Consider the following 17699-nt stretch of genomic DNA (forward strand, 5'->3'; position numbering starts at 1 on the left):
ATCAAGTCTGTTTGCCAACCGCACATTATCAATTTAACATGAATATAATTAGAACTTTAACTTGAACCATCACAGATCTCTGGGTCAGGTTCTCTAGCTCATCTTTTGAAGGTTGGTAATTTGAATCCCACTCACGACATGAACATCCTTGGTAAAGCATTGCGATTGCAGCTGTCTCAAGTGAATATTGCTGTTGTGTCCTTGGGCAAGACACTTAACCCGCATTCACCCTCAGTGTCTGCGTACACTGATGTGTAAATGTGCGTGTGAATGGGTGAGTGGTGCCTTGATGTAAAGAGCTTAGAGCGCCTTGAAGGTGGGAAAGTGCTATGTAAATGTGACCATCGCCTCTGCAAATGCACTGGTTCCATCTCTTCGATGGAGAAGATGCAGTGACTCATATGGTGTTTTGGCTATTGCCCCACCAGTCACTTTGATCAGTTGTGTCTGCATAGTCCTTCCAGCGTTGACTCATTCAGTTATATTCTATCAAGCCATCATTTATTTCCAGACATCGTTACAACAAGAAGTGTACATTCAAACTAATAACTTCTATAAAGACTTTCCTGCCAAAGTCCGGCCCTAACGACTTAAAACGTCATCTGGAAAGTGCTCGCAGTGCAACCCTTGACCTTTGGAAACTGACTTCAGCATAAACAGCTAATTGGCTGGGTTTCCTGTTTGGCCTGATGGGAATGACAAACTATTTACAGACCTCCTTGTGCACAGTTGTACTTTTTGCATTGTTTTCAACATGAAAAATGAACAATGCTTTTTCAACAAGCGGTCAGAGGCAGCATCGTTACTGCGCAGTCTGGAACACGAGGGCCTTTATCTCCAAATATTTATATTATGCATATTTTGAAATACTAAATGTCAACCAAAGATTATTTTTAGACATTGTTATAATGTTTTTTGTAGTATATTTTGTTTAACAGAAATTCACCATACTCCACGAGGTGCCATGAGCGCCACCATTAATTGCGTCCCTCCTTCTGCTCATCATTTACATCGAGCTGCCAATCTCAACAGCAAATACTCTCTACTTAGAACGGAGCAGTGTTGACTCGTTTTTCACATGAACATTGAACATTTTGCACGAAGCACTCTATATAATACTGTAGCTATGTGACTTTTCCCTCGTTCGTATGTGTATTTATTTAGCCATTATTTATTTCAGATGAATTGACAACATTTGGAGTGTTTTAAAGTTACTCACACATCACAAACCATACACATGCACGCTTGAAGAAAATGGGAGGGAAAATATGCAAATGTTGTCAGATCAAATCCAAGGCCCAGTTGTGCGCTTGTTTGTACATAGTAACGAGTCTCGCTGTCTGCATTGGATTAAATGTGTTGTGTCATCGCCAGTGACTTTCTCCTCTCTGCTCTGAATTATTGGAGCAGTTCCGGATCTTTGGTTCTTTCATCTGGAGCCTGTATCTGGTTATGGGACATTCTGAGTCCGCGGGGAGGGCAGGGGAGCGGGACCTCGGGGTCGGAGTCAGAGGTTCAAATCAGGGCTAGACACGAGAGAGACACGATCATTAATATTAACAACATCTTGACTCAGTGTTAGTCATTTGTTTTATTAGTGCAGCCTGGTGATTTGTGAACATGACAAAGGCTCATTCAATTACTTTCTACTGTTGCTTTTGGAAACGTCTCTGTCGACAACTGGGCTGTTCATGGGAGTATTGATTCGGTATAAAATGCATGATTTCTGTCTTGTCGTTGTGATTTTAATGCTTTTTTTCCTGTCGTGTGAAGCACTTTGAATTGTTTGGTGTATTTTGCTTTACAAATAAACTTGCCTTGCCAGGGTAAATGTTGTTGCTTGCAAAATGTTGCTATTTCATGTTAAGTGTTACGCTTGAGTGTTGAAATTTAGCAGTAAATTATACATTAGCTGTTTTTATTACTTGAAATAATCATCAACTAATTTAGCAATTGAATAATTGTTATGTGTTTCATACACCAAATCTAAAACATGCCCTGAGCTGAGCGAAGAGGTTTTGTGATTCAGATGGAGTGGAAAAATGACACGAGAAATGTGTAACTTTTGTGTTTTTGATGAAAACTCTCTTTTGTCTGCAAACAGGACGTCCTGAAGCAGCTTCACTTCAGCTTTATTTGTGTAACATTTGGCAGATAAATGCATATTCATTGACCAATCACATTCTAAACAATGAAAACATCAACCAAAAGAATAATGAATCGATTTGCAGATGAATTGTCAGTTGAAGTGGCCCTCATATTGCACTGTTAAGATGATTCAAGTCAATACACTTTGTTACACGTTATTCCCAGTTCTTTGTCAAACTGTCTTATTTAAATGGATGTGGTCTGAATTCAATTACAGACATTTTCAGTGACGCAGATCCCACATTTTGATTGCAGCCGAGTTGAAAACAAAAAAAACGGCTTCTAATTTTAGCACATAATGGAAGGAACTGACCACACACAAGTCAAAAACAACTGCACTGTCTTTCAATATAATTCAAGTTTTGTGGTTTTCTTATCAAAGGTGTGACTGTGAAGGTCGGAGTGAAGTGTACACCTTGTCCTTGTGTGCGTGTTGGAGGTGAAGAGAGAAGTGTTTTTATTGATGTGGCAGGAAAGCGCGGGGGCAACTGCTGCTGCTGCTGCTGCTGCTGAATCTGTAAAACTCACAGTCAGCTCCTTTTGCTGAGGGCACCCACACACTCTGGATTAAAAACACACTTAATAAACAGTCCATTAGTCTGAAAGCGGTTAGACTGAAAGAGAAGAGGGAGAGAGAGCGAAGAGGGAAGAGGGAAGAGAAGGGGAGGAGTGTCTGTCACCTTGAACCTGTGGAATCATCAGACAAAACACCTTTTGCTCTGGGATAAACATGGTGTGAATGTTTCTATCAAATGTCTAAAAACACATTCATCAGAGCAGAAAATGCAGTTCATGAAAATGTATTACACGTTATTTTTCTTGGATATTTAGTATTAAACTATTATGTATTTAACTGTATGTGTAGATTGTGATTTAACATTTTGTCTTCTCCACAATATGTTCCCTTTAAACTATTACTACGTTTCAAATGAAAATAAAGTAGTATAAGAATGAACAAATAGTAGTGTTGAGATTATGATATCTTTAAAATCCTTATTTCTGGTAACAATCCTTTATCTCTAGGCTACTTCAACAGTTTATTTATTGCTTGTAAATGACAACATGGTTTCTCTTTTTGCTCCTTCATTATAAATAAAATGTTATAGACCTCAAACAAAACGAGTCACAAAGAGTTAGTGTGTTGTTGGATGAGGTTATTACCTAAAGTGCGCCCTGGAGTCGCCAGTCCAAACTCACTGGGAAAGGGAAAGACTGATGGCCTGATTTCCTGCGATGTGCCGCGGAGTGTTTGAAGTGAAATGTTGTCTCTTTGATGAAAATAACATCCAAAATCATTACGGTGATTACAGCTTGTCTCCTAATCTACAGATCCAGCCTGTCTTTAACATTAATTGGAAACATCTTTGTCTAATGTCTCTGGTCAGGCTAATCTGATCTGGGGTACTGCTCCAAAAACACATTTACCAGCCTTATCTCCCCATTCAACCCCATGTGATTGATCATTTAAATGTGTGTGTGTGTGTGTGTGTGTGTGTGTGTGCGTGCGTGCGTGCGTGCGTGCGCGAGCGTGTGTGTGTGTGTGCGTGCGTGCGTGCGTGCGCGCGCGTGTGTGCGTGCGTGTGTGTGTGTGTGCGTGTGCGTGTGTGTGTGTGCGTGTGTGTGTGTGCGTGTGTGTGTGTGTGTGTGTTAGGCTATATTATCTACATATTTATGTTTATGTGCTTTTTTATTGTCTTACAGTGTCTTGAGCCACAACAAAATCAGAGTTCTGAGAAATGGATCTTTCATTGGACTTAATTCTCTGGAGAAGCTGTGAGTAACTCTTAATTTTCCTAATTATTAATACATTTGAAGTGCGTCTTGATCTTTTTATCTAAATATTATTGTAACGAGAGTCCTTGGCTTTAAAGAGAGAGACAGAAGAAGGATGATTCACTCAGACTTCTCTCACAGGCTAATGTTGAAAAGGTCAAAGAATTACTCCTCACAAGTTCATTACAGGTGAACTCCTCTCACCAGGACAAGATATGGAGCTTGTCTGAGGAGCTGACAGATACTGCAGTTGCCAACATTCACATATAATACAACAGTGAGTCACAGCACAAGGCAGATCACAGATATATCTCAGCTGCCTTTCCTTTAAAAGACGAGACCCCCACACAGTGATGGGCAATAATGACATGATATAATAACAATAGTCAGAAGATATTATGTCAAAACAACAGAAATGTAGACGTTTTTGTTTAATTATCAAACAAATGTGAAATATCTGTAAAAATGTATCACAAAATGCAGAAATATCACATTATACAGCTATTTGAAAGTTTACATTACTTTTTTTTCGATTTTATTATTAATCAGCTCTTTTTGTTGCATTTTGTTTTCATAAACTATATATTCAAATTGTGACTAAAACAAGATTCACATTCTTTCAATACATTGCCCACCTCTACCAGAACAATGGTAGCAACAAAAGTTAATAATTGTAGTAACAAAGTAATAATACGTCCAAGCTCTGGATGTTAAATATACAGTACCTATTATCACTGTAATTCACAATCACACAACTTAACCATTACATGGACATACAAATACATGTATAAACCTGTGCTTTGACAGTTTATATGTAAATACTGTATTTATAGCTCCTTCTACATTATGTGGTGCTACAGCTGGTATGTTAATGGAATATGTCAGACTATTAGACTGACTTTCCACTTCAGCATAAATCTAGTTTGCACGAAGCCTTAACACAATTAAAGTTGCAGATGGACAGGGTTTGGTCAGACATATTTCTTGTTGTTATAAGACTAGTGGTGTTGTGGGGGCGGTGTACTGCTGCTGCTGCCGCCGCTGCTGCCGGGATATTGGTTCCACATGCCACTTTGAGCTACCGCCCATGACGCTAACAAGCTTCTCCCTAAAAAAAAACAGTTGGAAAAATATGGTAATTTGCCGCCGTTGTAAAACCTCTTTCGCGCACACCTACTGCCGCCTGCACCAGACACGCCAGATGAAAACAATAGTGGTGCTGCTGAGACGGCTGTTTCTGCCATTTTACTGTATCCCGTCAATGTAAAAAGTGAAACAATTTGGGGCCCAATTCCCTGCTAAATGCGTTGCACCCCGCTGTAGTAAACACAGGAAAATGGCTGTTGCGTGGAAAGTGTTTAGCCTGAAGTCAATCTGTGGAAGATGTCTGAGTCTTTGATGTAAAATGAGCTTGTTTTTGTACGTGTGGATATGGTTCCCTGTGGAGCAGCAGTGAAGGGGGTTCTAGGTAATGTGAGACCATCCACCAACAGGGCTTTTTACCTGGAGCAGTAGTAAACCTGGTGATAGCAGAGAGTAAAGGCAATTTTTTAAGGACAATTATGAAGCATATTTGACTCTCTTCTTCATTAAGTGTCATGTTAGTCTCACCGGGTCAATTACTCAATCACAACTCATAAATAGGTCTGAGCTCGTGGGAACAATGTGTAATTGAACTGAGAGGGAAGGAAATGAAATGTGTGGATGCTCAATATCATCATATGGCATTTGTCCATTATATGACCAAACCAGCATGGTTAAATTGGTTTAGAACTCAAACTGAAAGGAAGATTGTGCAAGTCACAGGGTTCAAGAGCAGCAGGTTTATATTATACATTTGTGAAAAAACAAATTTGGAAATACATTTTGGAATACTGGAAGTAATTCTATAAACACAACCAATTGGACCTTTTCGGAGTAGTTTTAGAATTATTTAGTTATTGGGGTATCAAAAAGTGTGTCAAACATTTTGCTTGGATTCAAAGTCAAATTAAAAATGTTAGTATTGTGACAACACTACTTTACATTATTGCACTTGGCTGTGTTTGCTGATGAGCTTATTGTAGCAGCAATAGCAATAGTAGTACTTTTTGCTTCAACAAACTTTCTCTCTTTTTTCTACTTCAAGTACCGGTAAAAGTTTGTAGAAAAAAACTTTATTGATCTCCCTTTTTCACCATAAAACGGTGCAAACGGTTTCACAATCAAAAGGCCATAAAAGTAGCTTGTGGGATTGTTTTTCATCCTATCTGCAGCCTGTTCTACCATAAATCACCCTTTGGCAGAGTTCGAATCACACAAAAGACCAAGTAACAATTCATGATGTCCTCCATATAGAACTCTACCTATAACTTAACCTCATCCTCACCTCTTCAGACTTTCTTAGTCCGACGCTCCATCATTGCTTCCAGCCTGTCGTCTACATGTGCTTGTCATTTTGAGCGGCGGTGTGCAGTAACTCATATTATGTGGTCAATGCTGCAGCCGGGACGTCCCACCAGGCTCAGTAAACACACATCAGCTCCTTTAGTGCATCTGCCTGTGCCTCTGTGGGACAGGGGGAGTACAGGGAAGTAATCAAGTACTGTATAGGTATAACACTTTTACTTCATTATATTTGAGAGCAGGTAGCTTTACTTTCTACTCCGTTATATTTTTGAACTGGACTGATGAAGAAAGTAGGCTACTTCTCTTGTAAGCTATTTTAGTACATTTATGGTGAAATTCTGCCTTTTCATATAAGATAAGATAATCCTTTAATATCCACACAAGGGGAAAGTATCACTAGAACAATTAGTAATACATAGTAAGCCTATTTTTATTCTTATTTTTTTTTTATCTTATAGCCATTTGTATTCAATAGAAGATTTAAATTGTTTCTCTTTTTGACTTATATAGGTTGTTTTATTATTGTTCATTGCTTTATGTTGCACCGAATCACCAAGACAAGTTCCTATGTTTAGGAATTCTGATCATTGACAATTTTGATTTTGATTCTGAAATAGATCTGAATTGACCAAAAGTCAGCACAACTCTTTCTCAAAATCACTACCTTTACCACTGGTCAGCACTGTCACTCGTGCCCTTTTGTAACTGTTTCGACTCCAGTCTTGGATCTGCTACATCCCTGTTTTCGCCACACGTCTATTCAAGGCTCATTTTTGGTTTGATCCACTGTTGTTAGTGGAATAAAACAGCTCACCGCCTCAAGGCTTTACCCCGACGCTAAATCAATCTGCAAACATCTTGGTCCTTTCATTGGTCTGTGCAAAGCCACAACCGCCTCCATAACCTGCCAAGCCACCCAAGGCCAGGGGGGCAATCGAGTTGTGTTTTGCCTGATTACTGGACTACTGTTTTTGTAGCTTTTTTACAGCCTCTCGGTTTTGTAAAGCTGGAAAATACATGTGCATATTATACTGAAACGCTGCCATCTTTTCTGAAGTAATTTAAATGGACTGGGGCAAAATCTAAAGCTATTTTGCATGGACCATTTCTACATCAACCACTGATTTCACTGTGGTTTCCTGTCACAACTCTCTCTGCAGATAAAGAGCTGGCACTGACTGCTTTATAGTTGCTTCAAATCTTGATTTTTGACGCTGATATGTGGCCTTTTCACATAATCCCTTCCATTCATTCACACTTTATTTTCCAGCTTTTTGTTGCCCTTGTCCCATCTTTTGAAAATATGTGAATGTTACAAACAGTTACAACGTTATTCACAAAGAAGGATCACAATCATAAACATAATTATGCATTTTAAGCCAAAAGAATATAAAAACGTCTTTATGTTTTTGTAATGTTTGGTTTTCAGATTATTTTTTACATTTTGCACCACATTTTGCACCACTTTTACACCACTCAAAAGCCTCATTTAGATCTTGCAACAGTTTTCCATTGTTCGGCCTGATGAATCACTATCGCCTGCTAAATTCACACATTTCGGACGCACCTTAGTGGAGCACCTCGCTTCTTTTTGACGAGAGCTGAAGTTGGCAAACCCACTAATGAGCGGCGACCTTTATGAGTTGTGGACAGATCCCAGCGGCCTGTCTCGCGCTGATTTGAGGCGAGGTAATGAGAATAATGAGCAATGAGTGCCCGGGACAGGCTCTGGCTCCTGTCCAAGCTGCATGGGCCCCCACTGCACCATAGGACACGGGACAGGCAGGCAGGCAGGCGAGGTACAAGGGGCCCTCATTACCAGGTCGCCTCACCTCTGCAGTGGGACAGGGGGAGGCAGGGAATCGTGCTGGATGAGGGAGCAGCAGAACGTAGCTGAAGACACATGGACCAGTGCAGGGACAATGGTCAGGACTGGCCCAGGCAAGAAGTGCTGCCAGGAAATACTGTATGAACATTACTGTTTCAACGAATCCATCCAGTTACACACTCCTGCTATAAAACAGGGCTTTATGTAAGTCTTCTTTGTATTTTTATTATACAGACAAACAAACAGAACAGCTATAGAGAGTGTCTGGTAAATTTGTCCATAAGTTCCAAGTAATAGTACATTTTTCCATTTTCTAAGTGTCCCAAGTTATTTCAGTCCACTCCTTGATAGTCAACTTGATCCCTTTTCCTTCCATTTTCTTTTTATATATATTTTTTGCTGCAGCAAGAGTAAAATGCACAGGTATCCATCTATCATTTCTATTGTTGGAGTTTTATATCCGTGATACATCGCTTTAAAGTCAAATGGAATGTCAGTGTTGACGACAGTCTGCACGGCCTCATTAAGCAGTCTAGTATTTAGAACAAACAACACGACAGTCCCAAAACACATGGTAGTGATGAGCCACTTGACAATAACCGTTTCCCCAACAACCAGTGTGAATAATATCCCTGTGAATGATATGCACTTTGACATGGTGTTATAAAATACAGTGACACAATTTTCCAACAGAACTCCCCATTATGTTGTGGTCCTCCATTGTATATATTGTATGTTATATGTTCCGACTTTTTTAATTCTTCCAAGCCACTTATATTCAATGTGTTTCAGTTCCTTCAATGGCACTTTTAAATAATTAATTCATAAATATTGATTGTAGAAATAGATTCAGTTGTAGTCATCTGAACTCTGAGTCCAGATGACTACAACTCAATCTTTGTCTACAATGGAACACTCCTGGACGAATGAGGGATTACACAGACACAAACATGAATGCATTTAATCCTGTAAAGTCTAAAGGGGACATATAAAGCAAAATCAACTCTTTAACCTTGCGTCAAAGATATTTCCTCATCATTAACTTCTTCCTGAATGTTTGAGTAATCCTGTATCGTCCTACAACTGAAGCTCGAGTGCTCAGACATGTCCAGTTTTCACCTACCCCCTATCCCTGCCCACATCCCTGTGCGTTTGGAATAATGAAGACTCTAAGCGACACATTTAGGGTTCTAAAATGTCATGAAGTCACTTTTCAAATAATAATCTGCTGCTTGTTACGATGAAATATCACTATGAAGAGGCGGTGCTTAACAGTTCTTTCAGGAAGCCATTTCTATTATTAAGATGTAAAATTATGATTTACTTAGTTTATAGTTCCTGAAAAGTACCTGAAAAAAGCATAATATGTCAACTTTGAAGGTCTGTGGCCGACTGGAGCCCGCATCATCGGTGTGGACATCACTCATTTCTTAAATCAAAATTGTTGTTTAAATGTTACACTTTTTGGGTTGAAATTGGCCACGGTGTCCTTAGTTTTTTTTCTTCAAATTTGTATTACTTAAGAGACAGTCATTGCTAATGTTGGTAAAAATAGTAATAAATCTGTCATTGGCCTAGGTGGCATTTTAAACAACTTAGTTCCAAGCCATTACTAAAATGACTGTTGTTTGTTTATCTATAACCAGAGCTATATGAATCATGCTGAGAGAGGAAATTAAAATGGGCCTAAAACTATATACACCAATTTATAAACTTTGCCATTGCTTTTTTGCAAGAGCCTTTTCTGAAACCGCCTTAAATTTGTCTCTGCCATTCAGCGCTCGCTGGGGTTAGGAAGTGGTCCAACTTAAACAACTTTACCGTCCGACACGGGGCCAGCAGAGGCGAGATGGCTAAAGATGGTGTGGTGGCTGTGAGAGGGAGGGACCAGAGCACAGGCCTGCAGTTCCTCTTAAATAAACGTGAAGGAGTGTTTTTCTTAAGAGATCACTATTAGTTATACGCAAGTGTTAGACGCATTATTCTGATTAGTGGTCAAATTGGAGTAAGTGTACAAACAGCAAAAGGCCACGCTGTATCAAATCTTCACAAAATATGAATTACATGACTATGAATAATGACGGTGCAGTCGTTTTTAATGTACAATCAAGAATATTCTGAAAAGTGCACTTTGCGGATATCTGCTTGTCTTTGTGATAATCAGAACAAGAATTACATAAGAATAATAATAAGAATAGACTTAAAATGCACACGACATACGAAAAATGAAAACAAAAAAATAATAATCTGACATGGGTCTAAATGGGAATAAATGGGAATAAAAACAGTGATATAAAAGTGATAGCTCGTTTACCACCATTTACTCATTTTAGGTAAATGAGCTATCGCTTGTATACCACTCTCTTATTAGAAAAAAATTTAATTTGAAAGACAGAAATAAATTTCCAAATATCCATGGGACTCATTTGGACTTTTTGTGCGTTAATTTAATTTCTTTTTGGATGCCCCCTCTCCTTTATTATTATTATTATTATTATTATTATTATTATTATTATTATTATTATTATTAATTTAAGTTTTACTTATTTTGTCTATATTAAAGAAAATAAAAAAATAAAAGACTCCTTTTTTTGTAAAAAGAAAGAAAGAACGAAAATACACATGACATGTTCTTAAGTTTTTAATTTGGTGGGATAAAATGGTAACTATTTATCATGTGTTTACACCAGTCTAGTTGCAGTTTGTGAATGAAATTTTGAAATGAGAGGGAAGTATTTTTCTAAAACAGAATACTATAACACTTTACAAAGAGGATTTTACAACACAGAGTTCAACAGTTTGGTGTTGCTGAATGAGGTCTTGCAGCTGACCAGCACACTGCGGAGTGAGTGGGGGGGACGTCCAGAATTGTCCTGACCTGAACTTCCTCCTCTCCATCATGACAGTCAGTGAGTCCAGCTCCTCCTCACAACATGTCTGGTCTGGTTTATGATCCTATTGAATCTATCAGTGTTTATCATTGCTTTGCCTGGTATGTCCCACAGTATGGCAGTTGATAATACAGTACGTCTATCTAGCCTAAATATCAGTATCAGTATCTGTGACCTGGCTCTGTAGTTACATAGTACACCTTTAATCTAATGCCACATCATAATCTGTTGATCTTGAACATTAAATGCATTGATATTCTATTGGGATGTCAAGATTATTTGGTTAATTGATAATAGTGATTTTTCAAGTCACAAATTAATTGTACAAACTAAAAAATATATTATATAGTTATAAATAAAAACAATAAATCAACAGTGCCTCTCCTTGAACCGACACCTTAACGTGGTGGAGGGGTTTGAGTGCCCGAATGATCCCGGGAGCTATGTTGTCGGGGGCTTCATGCCCCTGGTAGGGTCTCCCAAGGCAAACAGGTCCTAGGTGACGGGTCAGACAAAGATCGGTTCAGAAGCCTCTTATGACGACGACACGAACAAGGCCGTTTACGTCGCCCGGATCGGCGTCACCGGGGCCCCATCCTGGAGCCAGGCCTGGGATGGGTGCTCCATGGCGAGCGCCTGGTGGCCGGGTCTTACCCCACGGGGCCCGGCCGGGCACAGCCCGAAAGAGCGACGTGGGGCCGCCCTCCCGTGGGCCCACCACCCGCAGGAGGATCCATAAGGGGCCGGTGCAGAGAGATCTGGGCGGCAGTCGACGGCAGGGGCCTCGGCGACCAGATCTCCAGACACAGAGACTAACTCTGGGGACATGGAATGTCACCTCGCTGGGGGGGAAAGAGCCTGAGCTTGTGCGGGAGGTTGAGCGATACCGACTAGATATAGTCGGCCTCACCTCCACGCACAGTTTGGGCTCTGGAACCCATCTCCTCGAGAGGGGCTGGACGCTCCACTTCTCTGGTGTTGCCCGCGGGGAGAGGCGGCGGGCTGGTGTGGGCTTGCTGATAGCCCCTCAGCTCAGCCGCCACGTGTTGGAGTTTACCCCGGTGAACGAGAGGGTCGCGTCCCTCCGCCTTCGGGTGGGGGACAGGTCTCTCACTGTTGTGGCGGCCTACGGGCCGAACAGCAGTGCAGAGTACCCGGCCTTCTTGGAGTCCTTGGGAGGGGTACTGGACAGTGCACCGACCGGGGACTCCGTTGTTCTACTGGGGGACTTCAACGCCCACGTGGGCAATGACAGTGACACCTGGAGAGGGGTGATCGGGAAGAACGGCTTCCCCGATCTGAACCCGAGCGGTGTTCAGTTATTGGACTTCTGTGCTAGCCACGGATTGTCCATAACGAACACCATGTTCAAGCACAAGGGTGTCCATCAGTGCACATGGCACCAGGACACCCTAGGCCGGAGGTCAATGATCGACTTTGTTGTCGTGTCATCAGACCTCCGGCCGCGTGTCTTGGACACTCGGGTGAAGAGAGGGGCAGAGTTGTCAACCGATCACCACCTGGTGGTGAGTTGGATCCGCTGGCAGAGGAGGAAGCCGGACAGACTTGGCAGACCCAAGCGCATTGTGAGGGTCTGTTGGGAACGTCTAGTGGAGCCCTCTGTCAGTAGGGTATTCAACTCGCACCTCCGGGAGAGCTTCTCCCATGTCCCGGGGGAGGTTGGGGACATTGAGTCCGAGTGGACCATGTTCTCCGCCTCCATTGTTGATGCGGCTGCTCGGAGCTGTGGTCGCAAGGTCTTCGGTGCCTGTCGTGGCGGCAACCCCCGAACCCGGTGGTGGACACCGGAAGTAAGGGATGCCGTCAGACTGAAGAAGGAGGCCTATCAGGCCACTCTGGCTTGTAGGTCTCCGGAGGTCATCGACGGGTATCGGCAGGCCAAGCGAGCCGCGGCTCGTGCTGTCGCAGAGGCAAAAACCCGGGCCTGGGAGGAGTTCGGGGAGGCCATGGAGGAGGACTATCGGTCGGCACCAAAGAAATTCTGGCAAACCGTCCGGCGCCTCAGGAGGGGGAAGCAGTGTCTCACCAACACCGTTTACGGTGCGGGTGGAGGCCTGCTGACCTCAACTGGGGATGTCGTCGGACGGTGGAAGGAATACTTTGAGGATCTCCTTAATCCCTCAGTCACGTCTTCCGAAGAGGAAGTGGAGACCGGGGACTCGGTGGCTGGCTCATCCATCACCCAAGCTGAAGTCACTGAGGTTGTTCGCAAACTCCTCGGTGGCAGGGCTCCGGGGGTGGATGAGATCCGCCCTGAGTACCTAAAGTATCTGGATGTTGTAGGACTGTCTTGGTTGACACGTCTCTGCAACATCGCGTGGCGTTCGGGGACCGTGCCTCTGGACTGGCAGACCGGGGTGGTGGTCCCTCTGTTCAAGAAGGGGGACCGGAGGGTGTGTTCCAACTACAGAGGGATCACACTCCTCAGCCTCCCGGGTAAGGTCTATTCCAAGGTACTGGAGAGGAGAATCCGACCGATAGTCGAACCTCGGATTCAGGAGGAGCAGAGTGGTTTTCGTCCTGGTCGTGGAACACTGGACCAGCTCTATACCCTCCATCGGGTGCTCGAGGGTTCATGGGAGTTTGCCCAACCAGTCCATATGTGTTTTGTGGATCTGGAGAAGGCTTTCGACCGTGTCCCTCGGGGTGTCCTTTGGGGGGTGCTCCGGGAGTACGGGGTCCGGGGCCCTTTGCTCAGGGCTGTCCGGTCCCTGTATGACCGGAGCAGGAGCTGTGTTCGCATTGCCGGCAGTAAGTCAGACCTGTTCCCAGTGCATGTTGGACTCCGCCAGGGCTGCCCTTTGTCACCGGTTCTGTTCATAATTTTTATGGACAGAATTTCTAGGCGCAGTCAGGGGTCGGAGGGTGTCCGGTTTGGGGACCACAGGATCTCATCTCTGCTGTTTGCAGACGATGTTGTCCTGATGGCTCCATCAAACCCGGACCTGCAACATGCACTGGGACGGTTTGCAGCCGAGTGTGAAGCGGCTGGGATGAGAATCAGCACCTCCAAATCCGAGGCCATGGTTCTCGACCGGAAAAAGGTGGCTTGCCCTCTCCAGGTGGGTGGGGTGTCCTTGCCCCAAGTGGAGGAGTTCAAGTATCTCGGGGTCTTGTTCACGAGTGAGGGAAGGATGGAGCGTGAGATCGACAGGCGGATCGGTGCAGCGGCTGCAGTGATGCAGTCGCTGCATCGGACCGTTGTGGTAAAGAGGGAGCTGAGCCGAAAGGCAAAGCTCTCTATTTACCGGTCGGTCTACGTTCCTACCCTCACCTATGGTCATGAGCTTTGGGTAGTGACCGAAAGAACAAGATCGCGGATACAAGCGGTCGAAATGAGTTTCCTCCGTCGTGTGGCTGGGCGCTCCCTTAGAGATAAGGTGAGGAGCTCGGCCACACGGGGGGAGCTCGGAGTAGAGCCGCTGCTCCTCCACGTCGAGAGGAGCCAGCTGAGGTGGCTCGGGCATCTGTTTCGGATGCCTCCTGGGCGCCTCCCTCGGGAGGTGTTTCAGGCATGTCCCACCGGGAAGAGGCCCCGGGGAAGACCCAGGACACGCTGGAGAGACTATGTCTCTCGGCTGGCCTGGGAACGCCTCGGGATCCCCCCGGAGGAGTTAGAGGAAGTGTCTGGGGAGAAGGAAGTCTGGGAGTCCCTGCTCAGACTGCTGCCCCCGCGACCCGGCCCCGGATAAAGCGGCAGAAGATGGATGGATGGATGGATGGAAATCAACAGTAATCATCACCATTTTAGAGGCAAAGATTGCTTCTACTCTACGTTCTGCTCTACTTCTTCTCTATGTATGTAAAACGCTATTATTTCTAGCTGTTTATCTTAACATATTATTCATAAGAGTGTATTATTAACTTACCTTGAATTACCTTGACTTTATCGTTCATAAAGTTTGATTTCATTAGGCTGGTCACAGACTAGAGGAATTGTAATGCATTTGGCAATTTGAATTAGAGAATAATATCCTAATATAATATTATATGACATGATATATTTACTGTTGTTCAGTCTTGGGGTGAATATTCATGAATAATCGTCAAATACAGATATTTCTTATCACATAATGGTAACACTAACACATTTGATATTGTGACTTCCCTAATCCTATATCACTTTAAAGATACATTATTTTTAATAAACAACACAATGAACACAATTGTCAGTAGTTTCCCCCTTTTCATATAACAATACTTTTATTTTCAGCCTTTTGTTGCCTTTTTCCTCTGTGAGGTGTTGCTGCCATTAGCCATTTCACAATATCCAATTTACTGTTACAATTATTTTGAAAAGCAACATCACAGTCTAATTATTCTCCATGATGACTAAAATCCATCACTCTAATACAACTGTGTTCCAATGTTATGTGACCAGCTTTATGAATCAAACTTTCTGATTACAGTAATTATGATATAAACAGCCCCATAAAATGAGCTAATTGAAATGACTTAATTCAGCCACGTTGTCATTTGTTCTTAGTTCTTCCAGTAATATTGTGGCCTGAATAAATATGATGGTCGATTAACCTCATAATCTTGGTATTCAAATCCAAAGTAAATACTTGTTCTTTCTTTGTCTTTCATGCAGTTGGTGAATATAGTCGCATTACAAAGATGGTCTGAACTCTGTGTTGTTTTGCTGCACATGTAAATCACAGGCCGGCAGTCATGGTCAGCTAATGAGAGCGTGGCGAGGAAGGGGTTAAGCGTGCGCGCAGTGGGAACAGAAAAAAAAAGGGGGGGGGGGGGGCTGCAGCAGTTGATGGACTCCAGATGTGTCTCAGATAAACTCAGGGACGAACGGGGTGTGTTTGGACTGCAACACTAGCTCACTCTGGCTTTGGGGGTTTCTTGAACTAGCGAGCACGGCCCTCACAAGAATAGAGACTGCAGACCTCTAACAAATAACTTACATTTTTGGAAGAAAATTTACAGTGTCAGCGATATCAACCACATTTTGGTGGTATAGCTTAAACTCTTTGTCATCGAGTAAGAGTAGTAATAGTAAGAGTAGTAATAGTCAGAGTAGAGATAGTAGTGATAGAAGTAGCATAATCAGAAGTTATAGTTTGATTTTTTAAAATTATTATTAGTTGGATTTAACATTTATAGCAGGTATGACACATTTGTATTTACAGTATTAATCTGAAGTTGCTACAAGGGAAAAGTAGAACTTGACAAAACTTTTTGTAGTGATCGTAGTAGCAGTTTTGTACTTATTATCAGTCAAAGTACTTTTGGGTTCCAGTTTCTGATTATAGGCGCCATTTTGAGGACCATTCAAAAGAGGCCTATTTTGTTTTGAGCGCTAATACTCTACAGTTGACCCTCATATGAGGCCCAAGCACCGTCGGCTATAACTTGATTTGTTTCAATCGTGTTTTTTTTCGCAGAGGAACTTGAGCTTTCTCCACGCCTGCTCCCCCCAACTTCCCTCTCCTGCTTTTTTGCTGTTTGCATCTCTGCTCCGTGTTCCTCCCCCTGCCCACTGCTGCATGCTGTAGTCCTCCTACTGGCTGCAACTGCCTCAGCTCACACTGGTCCCATTCATAACTGCAACATCTGCTGAGTGCCCATGTTCAAAACGTGCTCGCATTAAACTGTGGTGGAAAGTAACGAAGTGCAAAAGTCATTATCAGCTATTTGTACATTTGATAAAAGATACTGTTTACTTTTACTTCTACTCTAGACTTGAGTGCAGGTATCTGTACATTACTCCACTACATTTTTAACTGGACTGAAGTGTTTAAATACATTTTCTCTTTGGTTTGACAACAGCTGAATTGGCTGAGGTGACATCTTACCTTTAAGGTTTTGAGCAAATACTTAAAAAGGACAAGAAAAGATGAGAAACTGATTTCACTTTTGATTCAATCGCTTCTGTTTACCATAATCAGCCATTGCTTTTTGCAAAACTTCACCCATCAATCATATTTCACATTATGTTACATTCATTTATTAATTTATATTCCTCCACTGTAACGTAACAAAACATGTGCTTCTTCCACCACTGCAATTCCAACATTACTGCACCGTTATAGAATATTTAAACACAATGAGCCATTCAAATGTGAGTACCTTTATTTGGAAATGCTGGTTGAAGTTCTGAGGCCAATAATATAGCCGTGTGGTTCCTGAGTTTTCCTTGGCACAGTGATATGCAGATGTATTGCAGATTTCAGAAACATGTAATCAACTAAGGGAATTTTACACTTTAAATAGAAGTGTGGCTTATGGTGTGCTTGCCACTAACTACCGGTACTACATCCAGCTTATTCACGGTTGAGCTCAAGGCCGTATCCAACAGAAATTGATGTATTTCCAAATATTGCTTCAAGAAGAAAACATAATTTGCGTGTTGTACTATAAGCATTGTTTATTATTCAAGTCACTGTAACCCATTACTCCGTGCAGGGACAAATTGGACATGCCTATTTCAGATAATTGCTGACAAAAGGTAGATTAGATGTGCAATCAGACAGGAACCAAACATAAAAATAATCTCGGGAATCGGCAGTAAAAGCAGGAAATTAGAAGAAAAACAAGAGCAGTGCGGATCCTGGTTTCCTGTTTTGGGGGGAGGCCACAGAAGTAAGTTACAGAGCTCCCATTGTGACCAAGTGTGCTGAAGAGTATGGGAAGGT

General features: G+C 42.5%; 1 protein-coding gene across 1 annotated transcript in view; it reads left to right on the forward strand.

Moving 5' to 3' along the window:
• The window catches only part of adgra2 (adhesion G protein-coupled receptor A2), a 46913-nt gene that overhangs the window by 14566 nt on the left and 14648 nt on the right, over positions 1-17699 (forward strand). Inside the window, exon 2 of the mRNA XM_072432587.1 lies at positions 3850-3921. Within this exon, the coding sequence (XP_072288688.1) occupies positions 3850-3921 (72 nt within the window). The remainder of the gene's footprint in view (positions 1-3849; positions 3922-17699) is intronic.

This window comes from Eucyclogobius newberryi, unplaced genomic scaffold, assembly GCF_026437365.1.
Source record: "Eucyclogobius newberryi isolate DKJ021-1_F unplaced genomic scaffold, fEucNew1.0.hap1 SCAF_6, whole genome shotgun sequence".
NCBI lineage: Eukaryota > Metazoa > Chordata > Actinopteri > Gobiiformes > Gobiidae > Eucyclogobius > Eucyclogobius newberryi.